A 24,504-nucleotide genomic window follows, 5' to 3' on the forward strand; every position below is an offset into this window, starting at 1 on the left:
TTCACCTTGAATTTGTTTCCCACACTGATAAAGCTGAGTTTGCCAGCCTTCTGCTTTGAGTCCTTGGAATTGGAGTTGTTCTCAAAGAGATCCCGAACAAACTTGTCCTTCGACTCGCACACCAGGCTCTCCAAAGACATGTGGAGGGCGTCATTATTCTTCTCTACAAACTGGGTCTGCTCACACATACATACACAAAACCCACAGGGCATTGAAATAAACACAAAGTCAACCTTACAAAAAACCAACAACTTTACCAAAGGGATTCCCCCAAGGCCCCAAATGATTTCACAGTGTGGCAGAAATTAATTAACTTATGTTAAACATTGTCACATTACAGAATTAAAACAATACGATGCTTTCCATTCAAAAACTGATTCAGAATGAACTGAGTGAATTGGGACCTTACAGTCTCATAGCACACAGCGCCAGCAAAATGTCTTATGATGAATCCTTCATCATCTCTCAAATTCCGGTGGATTGTAAGCTTTGACTTCCTGGGCACCTGAAAAACCAGCCCACACAGAATTAAACTTTCAGCAAAATCCATCTTTGCAGCTGTATTTTTGCTGTACTTCTTTCATATTTGGGTCCTGACATTGATTGGACTTTCAGGGTGAATCACTACCAAAACCACCATGAAAAGCCCTGGTCATATTTAACCCCATAAATCAAAAGAAATAAAGTAACAAACACAATTTTACATAAAGAAAATGTAGCCTAATTATGCATTCTGCCATTGTATTTTCAAGCACATTAAGTTTCAGCAGCCTAATGTAATGCCAAAAAACTTACACTTTGCATATTTGTAGCTTATATTTATTTAAGTGTAAGATGAGAGATGACCAGGCCTGGATTTTATTTTGTGTTTCGGTTCTGTTTGTGTGCGACACTCTTCCGTGAGGGGCTGTCGTGCTCTTTTGTGTTTATTTTGATATTAAAGTTTTATTTGAATGTTTACCGGTTCCCGCCCATCTTTCCCCACTGTGGGGAAAACATATAATTTTAGATTTTTCTAAATGTCAGTAAAGTGAAAAACTAAATCAAACATTCTGTAATATTTAAGTAAATGTATGCATTTCGACAGTTCAGTTGAATAATTAAATAATGACAAATCAGATGAATCCCAGACAAAAAGACACATCTGAATTACACTGTATATTTTTTAAATACAGGCTTATGTATTCAATTAGCCTATAGGTTATGATAAATAATGAAGATGTATGTCAAATCTATACAAATCTAAATGAATCACATTTGCCCTTAAAATTATTCAGATAGAATAGATTTCAAATATTGACATTCTCAAGATGAATAAGAGCATAACTATTAAATAAATGTGCTGAGATGAAAGATTCAGTGAAATCTACAGTCAGGAGAAAAATTAAAGGTGGGGCGGGGGGGATCTTACTCCATCTTCCTCTAAATATTAGGCTACTCTTTAACAATCCCTTAAGATATGTACATGTTGACACTGAAGGTCAGATAAAAAAATGCAGAAAATGAAAAAAACTGATCTGTGGTCCAGAATGAAGGATAAACTATTAACTACTGAGGGGCTGTATGAAACTATCCAGCAGGCAGGTAGTTTAAGCTTTTCTTTGCAATACTGTATTGGCTGTTGGAAGGAACCAAACCATATCTTACAGTGAGACGAAAGTGATCTTTGTGCTTGCTGTGAACCGTTTCTGCAAAGTGCTGATCACTGGGCTGGGGAAGACGGTTCTCCTCATCTAGAATATCCAGGATACCCACCAGCTTTGCCTCAACCAGATCTGCAAAGCAATAAAGTCACAGAGAGAAGTTTGGTACTGACAGAAACTCTTCATGGGAATGAATTCAAGTTGAATAGTAAATTAATATATTCAATCCCCCCGCAGAAGGTATTATCCAAAGTGAAGTAGAACTCAGCAAGTTTAATGGACTAATGCAAAGTCTGTAGGCAAACAAGGACCTATTTGATAATCATTATGAAGGCATCAGTCATATGCATAATTCATCAGAGACATGCGCAGGTGAGAGAGGTGCGGATGCAAGTGCAGTCATGTATTTGCATGAAAAGACACCAGAGTATAATTGTGATGTGATTGATGAGGAGACATGATGGGAAAGGACCTATGCATCCATTTGGAAGTCACAATGACATGTGTTGCATCACTGTCAAGAGAATAAGGAAAAGCAGACTTGGCGAAAGAAAAGTGAGTTTTTCCCTTTGGAAAAGAAGTGACATCTGTGATATGCAGGTGTTGTGTGCCTGCTTTTTGCGCCGCATCAGAGGGGAGATGTTATGTTAAACCCCCTGCATACTGTGCAAACTCACATAAATAATTAAGATTTGACAGCTTGGGCAAAAAAAAAAAAAAAAAGAGGTGGTTGCTTCTGCAATACATATGAGAAAGATCTTCAGTAAGTCGTTAGGGGGTAAAATACAGACCGACCAAAAAGGTAAAAGGCATTGGTTCTGATACCTCCAGACAGCACAGTTCGGTCTGGTGATGGTATTTGCATTCAGTGAACCGGGTGAAGATTTCACTATGTGTTCTGAGATTGGACTGACTTTCTGTTTCTGAAAGGGTGATTTGGGTCAGACTGCACTGCTCAAGCGATCACCTTTAAAGTCAGCATCAAAAAACTAAAACAGTGCGAGCTCTTCATCTTATCTCCTAAACCCTCTCCAGAGAGTTCAAGAGAGGTTTCTCCCAGGATTCATTCCTGTGTTATCTCCGGCACCCAGCATGGATTTCTGCTGGAATATTCATCTTCGGCATGATTTGTCCAGAGAGTAACAGACATGGCGATGTATACAAATAACTATGTTGTTGTCTGGGACCATTTATTTTAACCTTTGAAGGTCATAATTTTAGAAGAAATTACATTTGTGCTGTAGCACATTGGGTTAGAGACCATATCATTTCTACGTGAGGAGGACTTCATTATATTTAAGTTGGCGTCTATGGGCCATAGTGCATCCTGTAATGAATGGAATGGAGGAAGGCCATTGTTATTCACAGCCAAAGGGACACTGACCTATGCAGTCCTGATTATCAACATAATGAACTTCATTCACTCCCAGGCCTTCTTTCTGATACAGCTCTTGCTCCTGGAGAGAAAAAAAACACCACCACAAGATAAAAGTGCATCGTTTTTGCTGAAAGTGGGAAAATGCTTAACTTAATCTGCTGGAACAAGAACGTCTCAAAAGAAGTTATACTGGAATCATTAAATCGGAACAGTTGTGTGCTTGCAAAGCAAAAAGAATACAGATGAAATGGCTTCATGCATCAGTTTTAGGAAGGGCATAGTTATGATTCACTGATCAATACTAAAAATCCCAATAACACTGATGACTCACCTCTTTCAGTATGCGTTCATTAAAAAACTGCTGCAGCTTTTCATTACAATAGTTGATGCAGAACTGCTCGAAGCTGTTGTGCTCAAAATATTCTGAACAGGAACATAAAAAAAGCATTTTATGATTCATGCGCTAGGTATATCTCTAAAAGCACATTAACACTGTTAGTGAGAGCTAATTATCATTAATCCTACTGCATATTCTCAACCTTATTTCTGCATAAGACAAGCTAATAGCTAATGAATCACTTTGTCTGCTATATTGAATGACTGAATGAATGAATGACATCTAGCAGACATCTACTGTATTGCATGCTTACCTTATGGACTTTAATGGCAAGTGTATTTTTATTTTTTAGCTCTTTTTAAATATATTATTATTATTAGATTTAGAAATTGTAAGTGCATTTATGTCTTTTTTATCCTGATTATTTTAAATAATTTTTGACAAATAATTTTGACATCTTAAATGATATTTTTTTCGAGAACTTCTCGCAAGTCAAAATCTCTCAGAAAGAGCTCTGTATTAACATAAAGCGGGGTCCAAAAAATAATTAAAAATATGTAATTAAGACAAATAATCATTAAATCATTAAATAAACAAGAAATAATTAAAATTCTGTTAAGTAATTCAAATTATTCAAGTAATTCAATTATTATTAAGTAATCAAAATATCAAGAAATTCTGAAATTCATTTTAAGTTCAAAATATCACTCAAATTGTATGTAATGTATATTAATCAAGCTGTTAATATATTTGTAGTGATACAGTATATACATATGCAGTATATATATATATATATATATACATATATATATATATATATATATACACACACATATATATATATATATATATATATATATATATATATATATATATATATATATATATATATATATATATATATATAATATATATTATATGTGTGTATTATATATATATATATATATATTATATATATATATACATATGTATATGGTATGTGTATATATATACACACATACATATACATATATATATATATATATATATATATATATATATTATATATATATATATCACATATATATATATACATATGTATTAGAATTTATATTAAAAGCAGCATCTTTATACATTATAATTAATTGTTATAAATACATACATTTATATAAATATATAAACACACATGTGTGTGTGTGTGTGTGTTTGTGTGTGTGTGTGTGTGTGTGTGTGTGTGTGTGTGTGTGTATTAGAAATGTGTGTGAGGCTGTCTCATTTCTCATATGCATCTAGTTGATATGTTTGAACATTAAAGAGTCACTGAAATCAGTGTTAAGGCAACGTGACCCGTCCATTGCAGATATCACACAGCCTTACCAAAGCCAGCGATGTCCAGCACACCGATGAAGTTGGAGGATGTTTCAAAGGGGAAGCACTGGTTGACCCGTTTGACCACATGATCAAAGAGCCGGCTGTAAACGGCTTTGGCGAGGGCATCACGGGCATTGTTGGCCTGTTCCACCTTCAGAGGCACCCTGGAGAGGAGCAAAGTGGGACAGGAGGAGTCAAAATCTGGGCCAGGGCTTTTGCTAATGCCGTCTCATCAATTCATGTCCATTCTGTTTTACTTCGTCCAACTTTGCACTCTTAAGACAGTAGCTGTTTCACCACTCCAAGCAAAATGTGTAAACAACACTTTAGGGGAAAGCAGAACGCCAACGAGAAATAATTTTGAGTCAAAATGCAATTTATTTTCCTCTCAATTCCATTATGATTGCAAATGCTCAAGGCTGCTGAAAAACCATCTCTGACTTTATTTGACCTGACAGTAGAAGTTTTGTTTTTATGGGGACGAATTTAAATTGGTTAACAGTTACATGAGTCCCCCAAAGACCACTATTCCTAAAACTATGCAAGAAAATATGTTTATGGCATGCAAATAACTAGGTCTAAACAGCCTAGACTACTTTTAGCACAAAAACATCCTTCATTCTAACATCCTCCTTTTCTGCTTTGTTGTTCATCAAGTGTATAAAAAACAACTTAATGGTCCTCCTGCAGATTAATTACATAATTCAACTGAAAATGGTACAGGGAAAAGGTTCAAATCATACTTGTTTTGCAGTGATAACTTTGATAAATGTATACACACAGAACAAACAGCACTTGAAATCCCGGCGAAGCTTAAAGGGCTTGAAATGCAGCAGCGCAGCGATATTACAAGAAAACACAATAAATCTCTATAACACATGTCTGTTAAAGCAAAGCAGCTCATAATCACAAGACACAATGGCTCCCCACTATCCTCAGGAGGCATACGGAGACCAGCGAACTGAAACTCCAGAGCTGGATGATAAAACCTTCTTGCTCTCTCAACGGTGCCGTCCCGCTGTGGGAATACCTGCTGTTTGACTCTTATTGCCTGCACAGTTAATAAAAGCTGGGCCTGGCTCACAATAATCTCTACGATCTCGAGTCTGCGAGATTGCTTTTCATTAACCCGCTTTCATGCTATTAGTGTATTCCCTCCATAGCATGTGTGTTGAGATGCTGCTGTGCTCTTTCTTCTCAATGTCACCTGCTTTGTTGCGTTTAACATTTTTAAAAATCACAATACGCCTCTGAAATGAAGCTCTGTCAGGCACAAGCTGCTGCCCTCTCCAAGGGTCAGCGTAGCCTTGTTTGAATACAGTCTCCATAATTTTCCATAAAACGCATATTGCATATGTACGTGGTTGTGCATCTGTTCGCAGTCAAATGAGGAGGGCAGTGAAACCTCTTGCGACTTTGATTCTCATCATACCTAAAAGACCCCAGGCCACTCCCTCAGACAAACATCCATTATTCATGCAGTGCAAACACTCCCAGTCCGGCATCTGTGCTCGGTTAAATATTAATCCACCGAGCGCTGACCTATCATTCAGACGGCACAGAATATAAAACCCCACCTGGGCGACGAAGAACGGAGCATTACGATTCGATCGAGGCAATCAAGTTTTTCCTATTTCTCTCCCCTTCGACAACAGACTTGTGCAGTAATTGGACTGTGGGTTTTGCATGGAGAAAGCTGAGAAGAACTGGGCTTTTGTTTCACAAAATTGCAAACCTGAGACTTTTCTTTAAAAGGTAGTGGAAAAAGCTGCTTGATACCTCAGCCTAATCGTGAAAGGCCTTCTCTGTTACGTAATCAATAAAAAGAAATACGTCCGTTTAAATGCAGAAGTCTTTGAATGGCAACTAGACTATTACAGACCCTCAGCCAATTTACTCTATGCCACATTTGATTATACTGACCATCTCTCTAATGGAAAAGCTGCGAATAACTATTTTCAGCTCTCCTTTCGTCTGTGAGGGGGTGACCAGAGGATTCATTTAACAGTTATGTGAATGGGGTGAAATGATGAAATGTAATACTAGAAGACGATACGCATCGCAGGGAAGATTGAGATGTGAGGAAAGTGTGGAAAATACCAAGCAGGGATCTGTGGTTTGAGTCTCATTTGGACGCAAACAAAGAAATAAAACAAATCAGGCTGCCGGAGGGTCAGTGGCTGAGCAGATGTTAAGGTAAACATGTGGGGTCACTCACTTGATGACTGTTCCTTTGGCGCCCCCTGCAGTGGTGAGCATGACCCTGGTGGTGAGGCTGACTCTCAGGTCGTCCTGGTCCAGGCCCAGGAGCTCGGCACAGTATTCAAGAGTCTGACTGGTCTGGTTCTTCAAAATGCAGCCACCTGAGACCAGATGCAAATTTTTATTACATCTTATGATGTGTCTTGACAGCAGAGCTTTATAAATGTTTTAAAGTACATTTAGAATTTAGAAATTAGTATTTTGAAAAAATGTTAGTTTGTGTGTGTTTATATATATATATTATATATATATATATATATATATATATATAGTCTCAATAACATGGATTTCAGGTTTTTAAAATATTTATAATATTTTGTATAAAACTTTCACGGTTTTCCCTCCTAAATAAAATATTATTCTTCTACACATAAGAGATTATGCCAAACTACTTAATAGGATTTCCTTTACAGGAATTTCATTCTTTTAATAAGGCTTTTTTTCATCATATCAGGACAGTTGTATCACTGTACCATTGTTTCATTTATGACCCCCCAAAAAAAATCAAAAATAAATTTAATTCATATATTAAAAACATGTTCCTAATAGATAAGAAAAAATTAAAAAAAAGAAAAAGTTGTGCCTTTGATTCATCAGTGCAGTCCAAGAGCTATAAGCGTGTAAACAAATCTATAAAAGCACACTCATGCTCTCTCCTATCATATCTCAGCCCTTTTCAAAAAAAATGTGCTCATAAACAATAGTCTTCAGGTCTCCTGTAAGATCTCTATAATATTAGGTTCCATATTTTCCAGCTGAAAGGTATCTCATTGTGAGCAGAGAAATGGAGCAGGCCAGAGCATTAAAAGGTGTTGTTCCTTCATCAGAAGAGGAAAACAAATCCTGGATGCATGTCTGGCAACACTAGAAAAAGCCCTGTTACCCTCACAGCAGCTCTCTAATGAGGTCTTCTGAGCTGGAGGAGTGGTGTGTGTGTATGAGTGTGAGGGAGTCTAATAAGGAGAACATGCATGAACTCGGAAAATAATGAAATAACACTTCAGACATCAGTGAAAATTTCTTCCCTGACTGAACGCAGATGGTGCAAATTCTGTATAAAAGCAAAACTGGTCATATTTTGAAGTCTCTTAACCTGAAAGAAACCAAATACTTCTAAACCAAGCATGACATGACAAAGCAACAAGCAATAAACCCCATCTCTTTTTTGTTCCTAACCAGCATAATTGCAAACGACACAAGACATTTTATCGGCTGTTTGGTTTGTAGTTCTGCTTTATTGCAATAGATATAGAGTGAAATCTCACTGGTTGCATATGAAACATCAAATATGTGCTGATTGGTTGTAATTTTGTTACTTTATGCAGGATAAAAAAATACTTTATGCTTGACACTTGTCACATCATCCTGGGTTATTTTTCTACGGATGCTATATGAATGGCTACCAGAGGTGCTTCCTGTCTCTTCAAAGTCGATATTGCCGAGATGAAGGACGCCAGACACAACTCTGAAGAGATTGAGCTTCTCTGTGTCATCCAGGCCGATTTTCTTCATGGCCACCACCATCCTGTTGAAGTCTCCCAGGTCATCCAGCAAAGGGTCCTTAAGGGCACCCACCTTCCCGTGCTAGAGACACAACGGACCATCAAGACACACAGTTCCAGAATCAACACTACCATCCATACATCACACACACTGCAAGTGCCTGAGAGGAAAATGCAGTGGCACATCAGCTGTAATCAGAGATCAGAAATGTATACACATCTAGATCTCTGATTGAAGGAAGGAGGAAAAGAAAACAAACCACACCTGAGGGTCAGTGTGCTAGCACTTCCTTTTTGACTTTCTCTTACAGTCGTATTTCAAAAAAATATATAATTCAGTCATCAATTAATCACACTTTGTCCAAAGAGCAACATAAACATTGTGTTTAAAGGATACAAGAGTGAGTAAATGATGACAGATTTTTTATTTTATTTTATTTTTTGGGCAAACTATGCCGTTAAGTCACTGATGTAGTGATAATCTGCAGTCTGATGACAAAGTAGATCACACCACTCTGACCACAATAGAACTTAAACGCTGTTTAATACCCATAACTACAAGCACCCCTTACAAAAATACTTTTTTCACACAGAAAGCCTCATGCGTATTAGCTTGCAGCCCCATGCACATACGAACAACTAATTTCATGCATAGAAACCCAGAAAGTTGAAGAACGTAAAGCATGAAAAGCATTTAGAAAGGCCAACTGGTAAAACATCACCTTATGATCCTGAATTTTTAAAAGATCAGGGAAGGCAAAGACACATAATATTCAGTTAGAAAACTACTAATATAAACAAAATGGCTAGAAAAGTAGTGCTCTGTTCCGAAGCATACATAGTTAGGATTTCAATGACAAAACAAACCTTAAAATAAGCCAACACATTTTTTAAAAAAATAGTAAGTTTACAATTTTTTTATAAATAAGACAATTAGCAGCTTTGTCATGATGGAATACAGTAGATAAGAAAAATATCTTGGGGGCCTTTGAATATAGTCTTTGAGAAGGGGAGGTTTGAAATCAAAAATGGTTGAGAACCACTGGGCACTTTAAAAAACATAGTACTGGCCAATTTCTAAGGCAGCCTTGCATATATATTTTGTTCAGTTGTCAATCCCAGAATGCACCGAGTTCAATTCAAGATGGCTAAGTGAAACAAAATCATAAATACACTGAAATCTTTTTCAATTCTGAAAAGCATCTCTAAAAAATTTACTGTAACACTTTCTATGAAGCATGTATTTATAATAAGGGTATTCTTAAGGCATTATAATGAATTAATAATGCATTATAAAAACATATAATATGTTGTATCATCATCTCATAAATAATCATAAGAATTATTTATGAGTTTTAGTTTATTATAATAAACTAAATGTATTATAATATTTACTTATTTGTGGTTATAGCTTTTAAGAGCATGATGATTTATAACTATAACATTTCTGGGTCTAAACCCTCTATCAGATCCCAAAAGCAATGAATAAATGGTGCTAAAATACACTCATGGTGTGCTGTAATACTACAGAAAAATCATGTACTAACCGAAATCTCAGATGGCCATAGAGTGATTCATCTTTTATGAATAGTTAAAATATTGGTTTCTGGGACACTGTGACATTTTAAAAGCTTAGCTTAAATTTGAATATAAATATACAGTTCTCATAAATGGCTGTTGAGATAGTATTCTCCATTGAAAGAGTAGAGAATTGGACCCATGAATATTAAGTATTCATTATGTCATGACTGAAAGTGTTAGTTCACCCAAAAATTGAAAATTAGGCCATAAATTACTCACCCTTAAGACATCCTAGGTGTATATGACTTTCTTCTTTTAGACAAATCCAGTCGGAGTTATATTAAAAATTGTCTTTGATCTTTCAAGCTGTTTAATGGCAGTCAGCGGGTGTTGCAGTGCATCAGTCCAAAAGAAGTGAAATAATAAGCGCCCATACATAAAAAAAAAAAAAAAAGCATCTCACACAGCTCCGGGGGATGAACAAAGTCCTCCTGTAGCGAATCGATGCGTTTTTGTAAAAAAAATATCCATATTCAAAACGTAAATTTAACCTAGCTTGCACCAATAGTTGTTCACGGAAGCAGCTCTGGGCAGATAACGTATGAGGTCAGGTGCTGTGCATGCGCCGGTGAGTCTCGTGAAAACCAACTGTAACAACGTCCGTACGTAGGGAAGAAGGAGGCGGGAACCAGGGAACATTCAAATAAAACTTTAATAATAAAATAAACACAAAAGAGCACGACAGCCCCTCGCGAACGACTGTCGCGCACAAACAGAACCAAAACACACAATAAAACCCAGGCCTGGTCCTCTCTCATCCTTCACTGTTGTTACTCCTCCTCTTATCCTTCCAGAGCTCCTCCATAGGACTCGAGACCAGTGAGTGGTGCAGGTGTCGCTCATTTTCAATTACTCCACAGCTCTCTGCCCCGCTCCACTTGTCACACCAACGTTTGTTAACAGGTCTTTAGCAAAGGAAAACCAGTCTCCTCTTGGCTTATATCTAAATTCTCCGACATTCTTCTTTACAAATCCTCGTTTTGTACTTCTAATTAGTGACCGTTGTTTTGTTTTGATCTCTCCGCTGCACTTCCGCATTCATCACTTCTGAGCAGCGCATTCGTCACCTGTCCGGAACTGCTTCCGTGTGCAACAGTGAGCACAAGCTAGATTAAATTGATTATTACGTTTTAAATATGGTTACTTTTCTTACAAAAATGCATCGATTCGCTACAGGAGGTCTTTGTTTACCCCTCGGAGCCGTGTGAGACTTTTTATTATGGATGGATGCGCTTTATTTCACTTCTTTTGGACTGAAGCACTGCAACACCCACCGAAGCACTGCAACACCCTCTGACTGCCATTAAATAGCTTGAAAGATCAAAAACCATTTTTAATATAACTCAGACTGGATTAGTCTGAAAGAAGAAAGTCATATACACCTAGGATGCCATGAAGGTGAGTAATTTATGGGCTAATTTTCATTTTTGGGTGAACTAACCCTTTAAACAGATTGGAATAAGATTTGAAACTGGATAGATCAAAAACGGTCAGTTAAGTCAATTTGAGTTCTGCTTGTATTGTGCAGAATTCCTGCCTTTGTAGAGAGTTCCAAGTCAGTCACTTATTAGGTTCCTTGGTTAGGATGCATTCCTAAAAGCCTGTTGTCTATATAAGCACTAGACTGCTAACTAGGTTTGGGACCAGAGTCTGAGCGAAGATGATCTAAGTTGATTCAGAATTAAAAATGGATTGCATAAATATCCTAATACCAACCCAAACTCATTATAATATTCAAGTGTTCAAGGATGATTAAAAAAAGGAGAAAAAAACAACAACAACAAAAGTACCATCTGCGAATATGGGGTAAGAAACTAATCTCAGATCTTCATCTGAAAATGTAGTGAAACAGACGGCGTTGAGCTAGCAAATGAACTACTGCCCCAACAGAAACAGCAGCTAATGAATATCTCATCACCTCCAGAGGGATCCAACACAACGATGATTTATAATAATGGCCCTTGATAACAATAACATCAACTGATGGGCTTGGTCTCCAGAGAGGGCTGTGTGCAAACACAACACAACAACTCTGGAATTTATTACACTTTACATAATTCATCAAAGATATGAACTAATTTCAGAGGGTAACTAATTCTATTTGAGGCAAAATGGTGATCCTGCAAATGTAGAGATTCTGGCTGCGGTCAAGGTCTGTTCATTCACTATGTCCTCTAGTCTTAATTGTACTACACAAACAAACAAAAAAACGCAAGGATTTGATCATACATCAAAATGAATTCAGAAATCTTAACTACAGCTTAGCTTAGGGTTGTTTATTACTTCAAATTTGCCACAAATGTGTATCAGAATGCAGGAAGGAGGACACGGACTCATCAAGTTACTGACCCAGAGATTCCCAAACACAGATGATTCTACGTACCTCAGGACTTTTCCTGTTTTGCATGATCTGTTTATCTGAATCCTTGTTTGCAAAGTATCGGGTGCAGCCGCGATTCAAATACTGAGTGAAACACAAACACACAGTGAGGGAAGTTAATATATGAGACCAAACATACATTCCTAATCATTGTAAAGCAAATATGCCATCTAGTGGTACATCTCCATTTCATGGTCTCATTTATTTAATGTTTACTGTAAATAAGGCCTGGAAATCACATATTGGATTTTATTTGATGTGTTCAGTTGTGTGCTTTGATACAGTCTGTTTGCTATGGTCACAGTTGTCAGATTGCTTTCATGGCACCAATTATATTGTACTTCACAGTCTATAGGTTTCCTGTTGAACAGAGTGTCTAATCTAAGTAAAATGCTTTCCAGATTCCTGACACACACAATACACAGGAAACTGACCCGGAAGTTGTCTGGAGAGTTGAGATGGAGCATGTTCCTGATGTCCTCCGATGCCCCTGCGCAAAGTCTGTAAAATATGTGATAGTTTCGCTCTTCTGCACTCTGCATGCAAATCCGAGACTTCTCCAGCAGATAGTGTGAGACAAATCCACCCACAACTGCATTCTGAAGACACAATGAACACAATTAGTAACTAAGTCTTACAGAGATCACACTCTAGTCTTCAGAGTAAGAGAAAGTTTACCTTCTCATTAAAGTGAATTTCCACAAACTTTCCAAACCGGCTGCTGTTGTTGTTCCTGACAGTCTTTGCATTTCCAAAAGCTTCAAGCAAGGGGTTGGCTGCACAGAACAGACATTATTTAAAAACAGATTTTGCATCATATGCAAAAATCAAACATTACTGCACTAGACACATCCAGTTCGAAGTGTCTTTGGAGAACCTACCCTCAACAATCCTCTCATCTATATCTTGACATGTTCCATAAGATGTGGTTAAATACCTGAAATTAAGCAGATCAAGACATGGTGAAAAAGACAAAACTTGTTCAATGAAACATAAAACATATTTTCTTACCAGTAACATTACTGAGCACAGCAACATGCTACCATTCAAAAGTTTTGGGTCAGTAAGACTTTTCAAGTCTCAACAAGGCTGCATTTCAGTGTCACATGATCCTTCAGAAATCATTCTAATATGCTGATTTGCTGCTCGAGAAACATTTCTAATTATTTTCATTGTTAAAAATAGTTGTGTGTAATAATTTATTTGAAACAGAAATCTTCTTTAACATTATAAACGTATTTATGGGTCACTTTTGACCGATTTAATGAACCCTTGCTGTATAAAAGTATTCATTTCTGACCCCACAATTTGCAGGGTAATGTAACACTATTACAGTACATCACTAAAAAAAGTTTATTCAGGCTCACTGAATAATCCTCATATCAAGTCACACAATGGGTTTTCATGTTTTTGAACAGTTCCACAGGCATGCCATAATATTTTATTTCTAATTACAATTTTTATTAAAAAATATATTTTCATGTCTAAAAAGAAATATTGTGCTAACTTCACCACTACAGCCAGCTATAGCAAAAATGACTAAATTTGGACCCTGTATGCATGTGAGAAATATTAATAAAAGTATTGTCATTCAATAAAAATACTGACAGTTATCAGACCTTAGAACAAACTTTGTGTTTTCTGTTTTTCCAGCACCCGATTCACCGGAAACGATGATGGACTGACTCATATTCAGAACCCTCATGTCTCTGTAGGCTTTATCCGCTGAGACAGAGACAGAGACAGAGACAGAGAGACAGACGTTTCTTAAAATCACTGTCAACTCTGTAGCCATTTAAAAAAAAACATATCTACAAAACAAAGACTTAGAACTGAATCCTCAAGTGTCCTATTAGACAGACGTTCAAATGCCCACTCACCAATAGCATAGACATGAGGGGGAAGTGTCCCCAAAGAGCGTCCCTGATAGCTCTTAATGGTCTCTGGGGAGTAGAGTTTAGGGATGTCGAAATACGGGTTCACAGCAATCAGGATGTTAGCCACAGACGTCTGAAATATAACACACATATGGTCAGAAAACATTTAAAACGTTCATTGTTACGTGTGTGATTTTGTATCTGCAGTCTTCCATATTTAGGACAAACAGATCAATGGCTGAAGACACAACAATATTTGATGTTTTGACAACTGTCATTCAGCGCCTCATACTTTCAGGTTAGCTGCGCCATGTGGAGCGTTGCTACCTCACAGGACCTAATTAAGTGCATTGGGCAACTTGATAGCGTCTGAGCAGGATTAGCTGGGTCATCTGAGACGTGCAGTCACACTAGGGCAGGGCCTGGGCTGTCTCCTGACAGGCTCGGGCGCTATGCTGATGAGCGTACGCTGACAGTGGAACCGCCGTCTCTCAGATGAGAGGCTAATAAGGGCTACTGGAGCACGACAGTAACATGCCCATCAGCTCCGTGCCTGCAGGCATGCCTGCCAGTGAGACCCACGCCCTACACTACCCTGAGGTGATTGTTATGCAAAATATTTGAATACATCATGAATTTTTTAAAAAGATTTAATGACCCAAATCTGTTAAAATTTTAAGTGCGGTTTCATTAAAAGAGGCTTTAATTCATCAGATAATCAATTTGTTATACATATTTAGGTTATGGGTGTAATTTAAAATGCTTAGCTTAATATGCAGAGACAACTCGGGTAGGTTCTGTGGTGCTTTAAAAACATGAATCTGTTCATTTGAGCAACCCAACCTACCCAATACATCAACATTGGCTCCAACAATGGTGTGAGCTTAGGGCGGGACTATCTGTTCATCCAGCCAAAGGAAAATGAGTGTACAGCACTAGAGCGAGAGTGAAGACTTTTCAATTTTCACCTTTTCTGTGAAGTTGGATCTGGAAGTATTTTTTCCATAAATTTTTCCCATAGAGATTTTTAAAAAGTCACAAGCCAGCCAGCTATGAGCACTCAGTGCAGAGATCTTTAAAGGGATAGTTCACCCAAAAATGAAAATTTGATGTTTATTTGCTTACCCCCAAGGCATCCAAGATGTAGGTGACTTTGTTTCTTCAGTAGAACACAAATTATGATTTTGGACCATTGACACTCCTGATTGAGATTGTAGATAGAGTGTTAATGGTCCATTTGAGAGATAGGTGGCGGTAATACACTTATAAGTCTGCAATCCGCCATAAAGCCACAAGAAGAAGATGATGCAGGCTGCTGTGAAGCGCGTTCACAAGAGTTCTAACAGTTCGGACATTACGTGAATCAGAGGTAAAAAAAAACGATATAAATACTGTTAAGTTTCTTGCACAGACTGATCGTTTTGTGTCTTTACACATCAATGTATCGTCACGAGCCGCAGGGTTTAATTTTTTTTTTTTTTTTTTCTCATAGATTTTGTGACCATTGCCAAGCACTGTACTGCTAAGAGACTGCAATGCCTGAAGCTAAAAATCATAATTTGTGTTCTACTGAAGAAACAAAGTCACCTACATCTTGGATGCCCTGGGAGTAAGCAGATAAACATCAAATTTAAATTTTTGGGTGAACTATCGCTTTAAGCATGATTTGCTCTTTACAGAATCATGGGTAATGTAGTTTTTCCATTAGGAACTCTGCTGCTAAACACCATTATTTAAAAAAAATAGGTTGAAATAATGCAGGCTGAAGGCTTCAACAAAATTATATTTTATTGATTAAGGGGTTACTCCACCGCAAAATGAAAATGTTGTCATTATTCACTTACCCCCATGTCGTTCAAAAACCGTAAAAGCTTCGTTGGTCTTTGGAACACAATTTAAGATATTTTGGATGAAAACAGGGAGGTTTGATACTGTCCCATAGACTGCCAAGTAAGTAACACTGTCAAGGTCCAGGAAAGTATGAAAAGCATTGTCAGAATAGTCCATCTGCCATCAGTGATTCAACCGTAACGATATGAAGTGACAAGAATACTTTTTGTACACAAGGAAATCAAAAATAATGACTTTATTTAACAAATTGTCTCTGTCTCTCCAAATATTTTTTTTTTATAGTGGCGCCATTTTGGCAGTTCTGTGAAGTAGGTGGGGTGGATTACTTTTTTGTGTGTCAGTGGTGCTGTGCTTTTGGTGTTTTCTTTCAAACCAAAGCATAAATACACAGAAAAAACGTATCCTTGTGGCACGGCTGATACAGAAGAGCGTACGCCGCCTGCGTACTGCTAAGGTTGTTGAATAAAGTCCTTATTTTTAATTTCTTCGTGTACAAAAAGTATTCTCGTCCCTTCATAACATTAATGTTGAACCACTGATGGCAGATGGAGTATTCTGATGATGCTTTTCATACTTTCCTGGACCTTGACACTGTTACTTACTTGGCAGTCTATGGGACAGTCTCAAGCCTCCCGGTTTTCATCCAAAATATCTTAAATTGTGTTCTGAAGACGAACGAAGCTTTTACGGGTTTGGAACGACATGGTGGTAAGTGAATAATGACTACATTCTCATTTTGGGATGGAGTATCCCTTTAACATCCTCGAAGCTCACAGTAAGTCTGTTTTCAAGGGTTTATAAGTAATTGTTAAACATCTATTTCCCTATGGTGAAAATCAATGAAATTTTTACTTGGTTTGAAAGACTTCTGTGTGAGCAGATCTTTATGCATCACTACACTATTGACAATAGATAATGGACCTGTTTTCTCTGCAAAATTTTGCTAATGTGTCCACACCCTAAATCTGTGCAATTGGACCATGCTTATGTTATGAGCTGGCCAAGTATTTGTGTATATGCATATTTTTGACCTTGGAAAAGGGCACAGAAATGATGGAAAACAAGAATTCAGAACAGGAATTTAACTTACATAGATCAAGTCTTTGCTGTAACGAACACGGATGTTGTTTAGAAGAGTGCCCTCATTTAAATACATAAGAGAACCTGGAAGTAAATATGTTAACATGTAAGTAAATATATTCCAAGTAAATATGAGAATATTATTGAACATCATAAGCTTCACTATTTAACATGATACAGTTACAACTATACTTACAGTTGTCTTCAACATGTTTGTTCACATCGTCCTCAGCAGGAAAGACTTGACTGATGGGGGCCAGGAATGTCTGCAAAGTCAAAATGAGCATTGTCAACTCTATGACCTCTGGCCAAATAAAAAACCTGGCCTAACAATAACTGCCTACATTGACCTATTTCACTATTTATCCATATTATTAAAAGCACACACCATTTACGACCACACAGAAGATTAATGGGACAAAAAACAAGTAGATGATGGCAGCAGTTTGTCCTCTCATTTCCGACTCTGTCTGGTTACTTTCAGTGAGGTGTAAAGCTATAAACACTCAAGGTCTTCATACATTACGACTGCGCAAATGACAATGAAGAGCGGTGCTAGGTCAGCCATGATTGATTGTGTCTAATCTAATGGTGGCCATAATGCGGAGGAGAAACAGTAAAGTCATGTTAATGTGAAAGGTAAGAACATAAGCTGTGAAATCCATTACATGACACAGTATAAGACACCCAGAACTACCCATCACACCACTGCGTTATTCAGAGCAAGATGAGACAGGCTGACCTTTCTCAGAAAACTCATCTCATCCCTGCTGACTTTCCTGCTTAACATTATTCCACTCCCTCACTTTTATAGAAGCCATTTACATTAGGAAAGTCTTATTATTATTACGCTTTGTATTATTCATGTTGGTTTCATACGGATCTAAAATATATTAAATAAGTTGTAAAATTTAGGGTTAAGATATATATTATATATATATATATATATATATATAATATATATATATATATATATATATATATATATATATACTATATATATACACATACACACACACTCACCTTAAGGATTATTAGGAACACCTTACTAATACTGTGTTTGACCCCCTTTCGCCTTCAGAACTGCCTTAATTCTACGTGGCATTGATTCAACAAGGTGCTGAAAGCATTCTTTAGAAATGTTGGCCCATATTGATAGGATAGCATTATCCTGCTGGAAGTAGCCATCAGAGGATGGGTACATGGTGGTCATAAAGGGATGGACATGGTCATAAACAATGCTCAGGTAGGCCTTGGGATTTAAACGATGCCCAAGTTGCACTAAGGGGCCTAAAGTGTGCCAAGAAAACATCCCCCACACCATTACACCACCACCACCACAAGGCATGATGGATCTATGTTCTCATTCTGTTTACGCCAAATTCTGACTCTACCATCTGAATGTCTCAACAGAAATCGAGACCAGGCAACATTTTTCCAGTCTTCAACTGTCCAATTTTGGTGAGCTTGTGCAAATTGTAGCCTCTTTTTTCTATTTGTAGTGGAGATGAGTGGTACCCGGTGGGGTCTTCTGCTGTTGTAGCCTATCCGCCTCAAGGTTGTGCGTGTTGTGGCTTCACAAATGCTTTGCTGCATACCTCGGTTGTAACGAGTGGTTATTTCAGTCAAAGTTGCTCTTCTATCAGCTTGAATCAGTCGGCCTATTCTCCTCTGGCCTCTAGCATCAACAAGGCATTTTCGCCCACAGGACTGCCGCATACTGCATGTTTTTCCCTTTTCACACCATTCTTTGTAAACCCTAGAAATGGTTGTGCGTGAAAATCCCAGTAACTGAGCAGATTGTGAAATACTCAGACCGGCCCGTCTGGCACCAACAACCATGCCACGCTCAAAATTGCTTAAATTACCTTTCTTTCCCATTCTGACATTCAGTTTGGAGTTCAGGAGATTGTCTTAACCAGGACCACACCCCTAAATGCATTGAAGCAACTGCCATGTGATTGGTTGATTAGACAATTGCATTAATGAGAAATTGAACAGGTGTTAATAATAATCCTTTAGGTGAGTGTATATATATATATATCATAATTTATTATTTCATAAAATTATTTATTTTAATAATTATACAATAATTAATCTATTACTTATTTTTCATACGTTTTTGAGGAGTTGCACTACATTAAATTTTACAACTTGAACTGACTTTGTCATAAGAATGTCAAAAAGAAAACTGATATATTTTCTGATATATTATTTATACAGTTATTATTATACAACTAATATATTATTGACTTGACTTACTCGCCGACTTGACAAATAGTCATAAGGATTTGCAGGCGTCCTATCTATGATATCATTTCTGTGCATGTCTGGGCTGCACCACATGACTTAATTTCAAATATCAACAGCATGAAATCAAAATGGACTATTCTTATTTTTTATGGAATATTGCAGTGTTTACTGTAAATGATTTATCCGTGCACATCTTTCCTTTTTTTTTTTAAATCACGTGCCCCTGTAATCTTTCATCAAAACAACTTCCCATCCCCTTCGCACTAGTCTCAGACTCAGACGTCACGCCCACGGACCGTTGGCTGAACATCTGATGCATATGGAACACAAAAGTGGAAACACTTCAGAAGTTTCAAAGTCGTCATCGAATTGGTTGAATTACACAGGACTTCCGGGAGAAGTGTGTGTCGCGTTCTTTAACGTTCCTCTTGGAAACAAAGATGCCATGACGCCAAACGCCCTCACGAAAGAAGAAATCCATCATGTTACAACTGTGACAATGAGCGCTTATCAGGATCAACTGAACGCTGGATTCTCAAAAGTATGTGAAATATTTAAAGGAGACATATTATGCCCCTTTTTACAATATGTAACATAAGTCTCTGGTGTCCCTGGAATGTGTCTGTGAAGTTTCAGCTCAAAATACTCCACATATAATTTATTATATCATTTTTAAAATCCCTATTTTGAGTGGAAAAAGAAACACGCTGTTTTTCGGGCCTGTTTCTTTAAATGCAAATGAGCTGCTGCTCCCTGCCCCCTTTACCAGAATCTTCTTTACCAGAATAGAGCACAAATAAATCATGCTGTTCAAACCTTATGAGTTTAAACTTCTGATATACGGTTTTCTGAGAGCACACATCTGAAGCACACGGACAGAAAGCGGGTGTCACAGCATGTGAGTACTAAACTAATTTCTCATTCACACACAAGTTTATGTCGGTTATGTCTGTGAAGTTAAACTGCTGGAAAATAAATTGCATGTTTATTTTAGATCTAAATAGTGTTCTGTGCTCGTCTGTGCAGACAAAGACAGAACAGTTAGCATGTTTTGCTCAAACTTTTTTCCATGGCATTAGAGCTGGTACACCGTTGTCGCTTGCGAAATCAAAATGAAGGTGCTGTGGGTGGAAACTTACAGATTAAGGGGCGGTAATATTATAATGAAATCCCTTTGCCACGTCACCAAGGGAGTGAAATCAGACATGCTCCTTTTCTCAAAGGCTTGCAGAAAAAGGCTTACCAAAACAAAGTTACTGGGTTAATCTTTTTTACTTTTCCTTGGTTGGTAGATACACCGGGGACCTGATTATAGCACTTAAAACCTGGAAAAGTCAGATTTTCATGATATGTCACCCTTTAAAGTTCGTGGCATAGAATCTTTAAAATATGTCCGAGAGTTTTACACACCGGTCTGTTATTGTGGCGGCATTTCCATGCCCCGAAACGTGACGCTGTAACGAAACAAACAGTGATTGGTTGTTTAACATGTCGGTCAAACGGCCTCATTGGTGGGCCTTAGCCACTGAAAGCTGCCATGGATTCCAGACCTTGGCTATGCCAGACTATACCTTTGCACTGACCTCTCTTCTCTTCTCTGATGACATGTGCACCAGAACGAGGGACGGGACAATAATCAATCCCCTCCATCAATGTGTCACTCACATGAGATAATGACCTAATCAACTCCAGATGGACAAAATCAAGTCTTTCCTTACATTTTTTCTTTTTCAACTTTTCCTTCATGCCATCTTTAATGAGTAAGTTTTTATAATAATTATAAAATTATAAAAAAAAATAAGTTTATATTACTTCTAAGATGTTATTTCAGGAACCTCTTGATTCAGAAAACAAAAAACATGCTCATCACAACAGAAGCATATTTTTATTAAGTCACTGAATGTACAGTATGAATTGCATTTTTTAACACATTTTTGAATAAATGAATAGATTCGATGGATAAAAAAAATGGACATCACATCAGGAATTATAGATCCTAAGGATATACCCTAACCCTAAAATACACCTTGCACCACTTTTAGACAAGTGTTGTAACTAGGGGTGTGCGATATAGCCTATATCGTAATTGTTGTTTTAACGATGTGCGATTGGACATTATCGAGTATATTACAAAAACAAAACAAAATACGCCTATAGAGTGCAGGCATAAGTGACGTGTTGAAGCCTAGTAGGTTAGACTAGTGCGCGTGCGCATTTAGAGTGCGTTCTTTCACTGCATGATTCAGTCTATTAAAATGCATTTTGAATGATCACAAAATTAAATTTATATATATATATATATATATATATATATATATATATATATATATATATATATATATATATATATATATATATATATAAATAATTTCATATAGTCAATATCATATGAAGATAGACGTTTTTCTCCAAAAATCAGCAAGATTACAAATGTGATACGATCGAACAGTTCAATAAACAAGTTAATATTAAGAGACTTAAGTTTTAGACACCATATTGCCTGTTTTTTCTCTATTTCGACAACAAAAACAATTACAAACAGAACCACGGCACTGTTTTGTGTCTCTTAACAACATAACGTGTTTCGTTCCTGAATGAATCAACCGTTTAAATGATTTCGTTCAATCGCAATGACTCACTTATTAACGGTGACTACATTTACATGGACAGCAGTAATCTGATTATTTACCTTATTCTGAATAAGACAATATAACGATTAAGGGGTTTACATGAGTTGCTTTTAGAATATTCCTTTCATGTTCCCGTTTTAGTACATAGATCTATTACTGGCATGTTAATGGCAAAGTTTAATGTAGTTAATTATTTGTCATGGTATACGTGCAAACAGACGTTGGCGTTGTTGAAGCCATGCTCTTTTATTTGCCGTCAAACGGTTGACCACTGCCGTGTGTATCCTGTCGCAAAATGCGGCAAAAAGTCCTACATGACAGTAAAAATGTGATTAAGGTGTGTACATGTCTATACTGCACTTCAATAATGCGACTAAAATAGGAATACTCTACATGTCTTAATTCCATTTGTGTTTACTTCAGCTATGACTTAAACTGGATTAAGGTAATCAAAAAAACCTCTGTTTACATGGTAGATTCTTAATCAGAGTATTGTCTCAATCGTGTTAAAATCGGAATATTGGTGTCCATGTAAACATACTCAGTGACTTCCTGCCACCTATTGGCGGTTTTAATTTTACATTTAAAGTATCTTGTCATTTTTTATTTATTTAATGATTTAAAATAGCTAAACATTATTTATGTATTTGTAACTGCAGGTTAAATCATTCCATGTCCCTCTGAGCTGCATTAAACAGTGTGTAAATACAACTGAATGCCACTTCAGATGCAGCTTCTGTGTTTCCTCTGCATTGCAAAGATAACTTTTGTTGATACTGATTTAATTTGCCTGGTAAAAGCCCAAAAGTCTTATTCTAACCGACTGATTAAATGTAAGAATTTGACTCAAAAAATGATCTACACTTTTAGAAAAAAAAGGTAAGTATATGATTGTTGTAGGTGGTAATTTTTTTTTTATAATTGTTGAAGATTTGCTACTTTCTATCACTGCTGTGAACTGACCACCACACAGAATATGAAGAATATCAAAAACATTAGGAGTCAGCTGTCCACGGTAGTCCTTAAGATGTCAGCACAATAACAGATTCAGCAAAATATTGTCTAATTATTGTTATCAATAAAATTCCAGAAAATATTGAGATATCTTTTTGTCAATATCGCACACCTCTCGTTATTACATTATTTATTACATTTTCCTTGTGAGAATGTCCTCACAAGTGAATTTGGTCAGGTTTTTTAATTTTCAGAAATATCATACACAGTGCTACAGTCTCTGCGGGAGCGTGTAAGCACCTGAGACACAGGTGGCTTTTTTAGATTAATGAACCTACACTGAGTGTAACGTGATTCGCACACCTGCAGCAGGTAGAGCTCATTACTTATTCAAAGTCCCTGCAAGTGACACCCTTACATGGCACAGCACTATTCCACATACATATGTTCTCACATTTTACCTATTGCTCAGGCCTTTTATACACATCATGAAGTTAATCAAGCGTGTGGTGGGAAAAACTCAGCACGTCAGCAGAAACGCTGATCACATGATCACCTGTGGTACCCTGGTCTCAGTGGAGGGATAGAGCATCAAAGGTGCTTGGCAACTAAGTTTTCCGCCGTATGAGGCACAGTAATGTGGCATTAAATCAATGGCCGCCAACTGCTTGATCACTTGTTAAATGCTAACAGGCTGCATTTCAAGGGCCGTAAAGTTGACGTCTTACCTTTCCTCTCTGATTGAGAGGTTCTATGGTGAGGGCATCCGCACCGATATCCACTATCATGCCCAGCTGGAACCCGTCAGTTGGGTGGGGCGCCCACACAGGCTTCCCATCCTCCATTGCACCCCGTAGCTACACCGCAGCTCTGGAAGACAGACACACAAGTTTAAACACTGACTTGGCTGGCAGTATGCAAAGCTTGGCCGACAGAAAAGTATTTGTTTTGTTTAACACAAACCACGTGACTGCAAACAAAATGTATTTCAGTATGCTGCAAGTGGAGGCCAACAAGGTTGTCACTAGTACAGATGATGATAATGAAAATAACAAAACAACTTACAGTAGCCACTTCAAAGTCTTGATATGCATAATGAACAAATGCACACTGAAACTAGATCACTAAAGACCAATGTGAGTGGTGCTTTCCCATGCAATTCTGACTGCCTCAATGTTAGTGTTCTGAGTGGTTGCCAGAGAATCGTTAGCGAGTCCTAGGAGGTTGCTAGACCTTTCCTAGTGTGCTCTGGTTGCAATGGCATTGGTAAGACACCTTTCAACTATCTCCCACATTTGTATACGATTTTCGCATTCTTGCTCCCTAGTAGCAGATGTGCAGAACATTCAAATTGGCCATGATGCAGCTGTCACCCTCCACTTATTCACCATGGTAAAATAAATAAATAGTGTATATGTCCACAGAA

General features: G+C 37.3%; 1 protein-coding gene across 4 annotated transcripts in view; it reads right to left on the minus strand.

The window, feature by feature from the left end:
- The window catches only part of LOC109086026 (unconventional myosin-VI-like), a 56,046-nt gene that overhangs the window by 23,554 nt on the left and 7,988 nt on the right, over positions 1 to 24,504 (minus strand). For 3 of the 4 annotated variants that reach the window (XR_006162163.1, XM_042774264.1, XM_042774266.1), the window contains exons 2-19: positions 23,807 to 23,948; positions 17,438 to 17,507; positions 17,252 to 17,325; positions 14,314 to 14,443; positions 14,053 to 14,158; positions 13,315 to 13,370; positions 13,112 to 13,209; positions 12,868 to 13,032; positions 12,437 to 12,517; positions 9,195 to 9,203; positions 8,374 to 8,554; positions 6,927 to 7,071; positions 4,715 to 4,872; positions 3,353 to 3,444; positions 3,028 to 3,100; positions 1,648 to 1,775; positions 410 to 505; positions 6 to 176 (exon numbers count right to left, since the gene is read on the minus strand). Coding sequence is in view for 3 of the 4 variants with exons in the window: in XM_042774264.1 (XP_042630198.1) it covers positions 6 to 176; positions 410 to 505; positions 1,648 to 1,775; positions 3,028 to 3,100; positions 3,353 to 3,444; positions 4,715 to 4,872; positions 6,927 to 7,071; positions 8,374 to 8,554; positions 9,195 to 9,203; positions 12,437 to 12,517; positions 12,868 to 13,032; positions 13,112 to 13,209; positions 13,315 to 13,370; positions 14,053 to 14,158; positions 14,314 to 14,443; positions 17,252 to 17,325; positions 17,438 to 17,507; positions 23,807 to 23,923 (1,950 nt within the window). In the remaining variant the exon portion in view is untranslated. The remainder of the gene's footprint in view (positions 1 to 5; positions 177 to 409; positions 506 to 1,647; positions 1,776 to 3,027; positions 3,101 to 3,352; positions 3,445 to 4,714; positions 4,873 to 6,926; positions 7,072 to 8,373; positions 8,555 to 9,194; positions 9,204 to 12,436; positions 12,518 to 12,867; positions 13,033 to 13,111; positions 13,210 to 13,314; positions 13,371 to 14,052; positions 14,159 to 14,313; positions 14,444 to 17,251; positions 17,326 to 17,437; positions 17,508 to 23,806; positions 23,949 to 24,504) is intronic. The other variant, XM_042774265.1, reaches the window with a different exon arrangement.

The sequence above is a fragment of the Cyprinus carpio genome, chromosome A17 (assembly GCF_018340385.1).
Source record: "Cyprinus carpio isolate SPL01 chromosome A17, ASM1834038v1, whole genome shotgun sequence".
In the NCBI taxonomy this organism is placed as follows: Eukaryota; Metazoa; Chordata; class Actinopteri; order Cypriniformes; family Cyprinidae; genus Cyprinus; species Cyprinus carpio.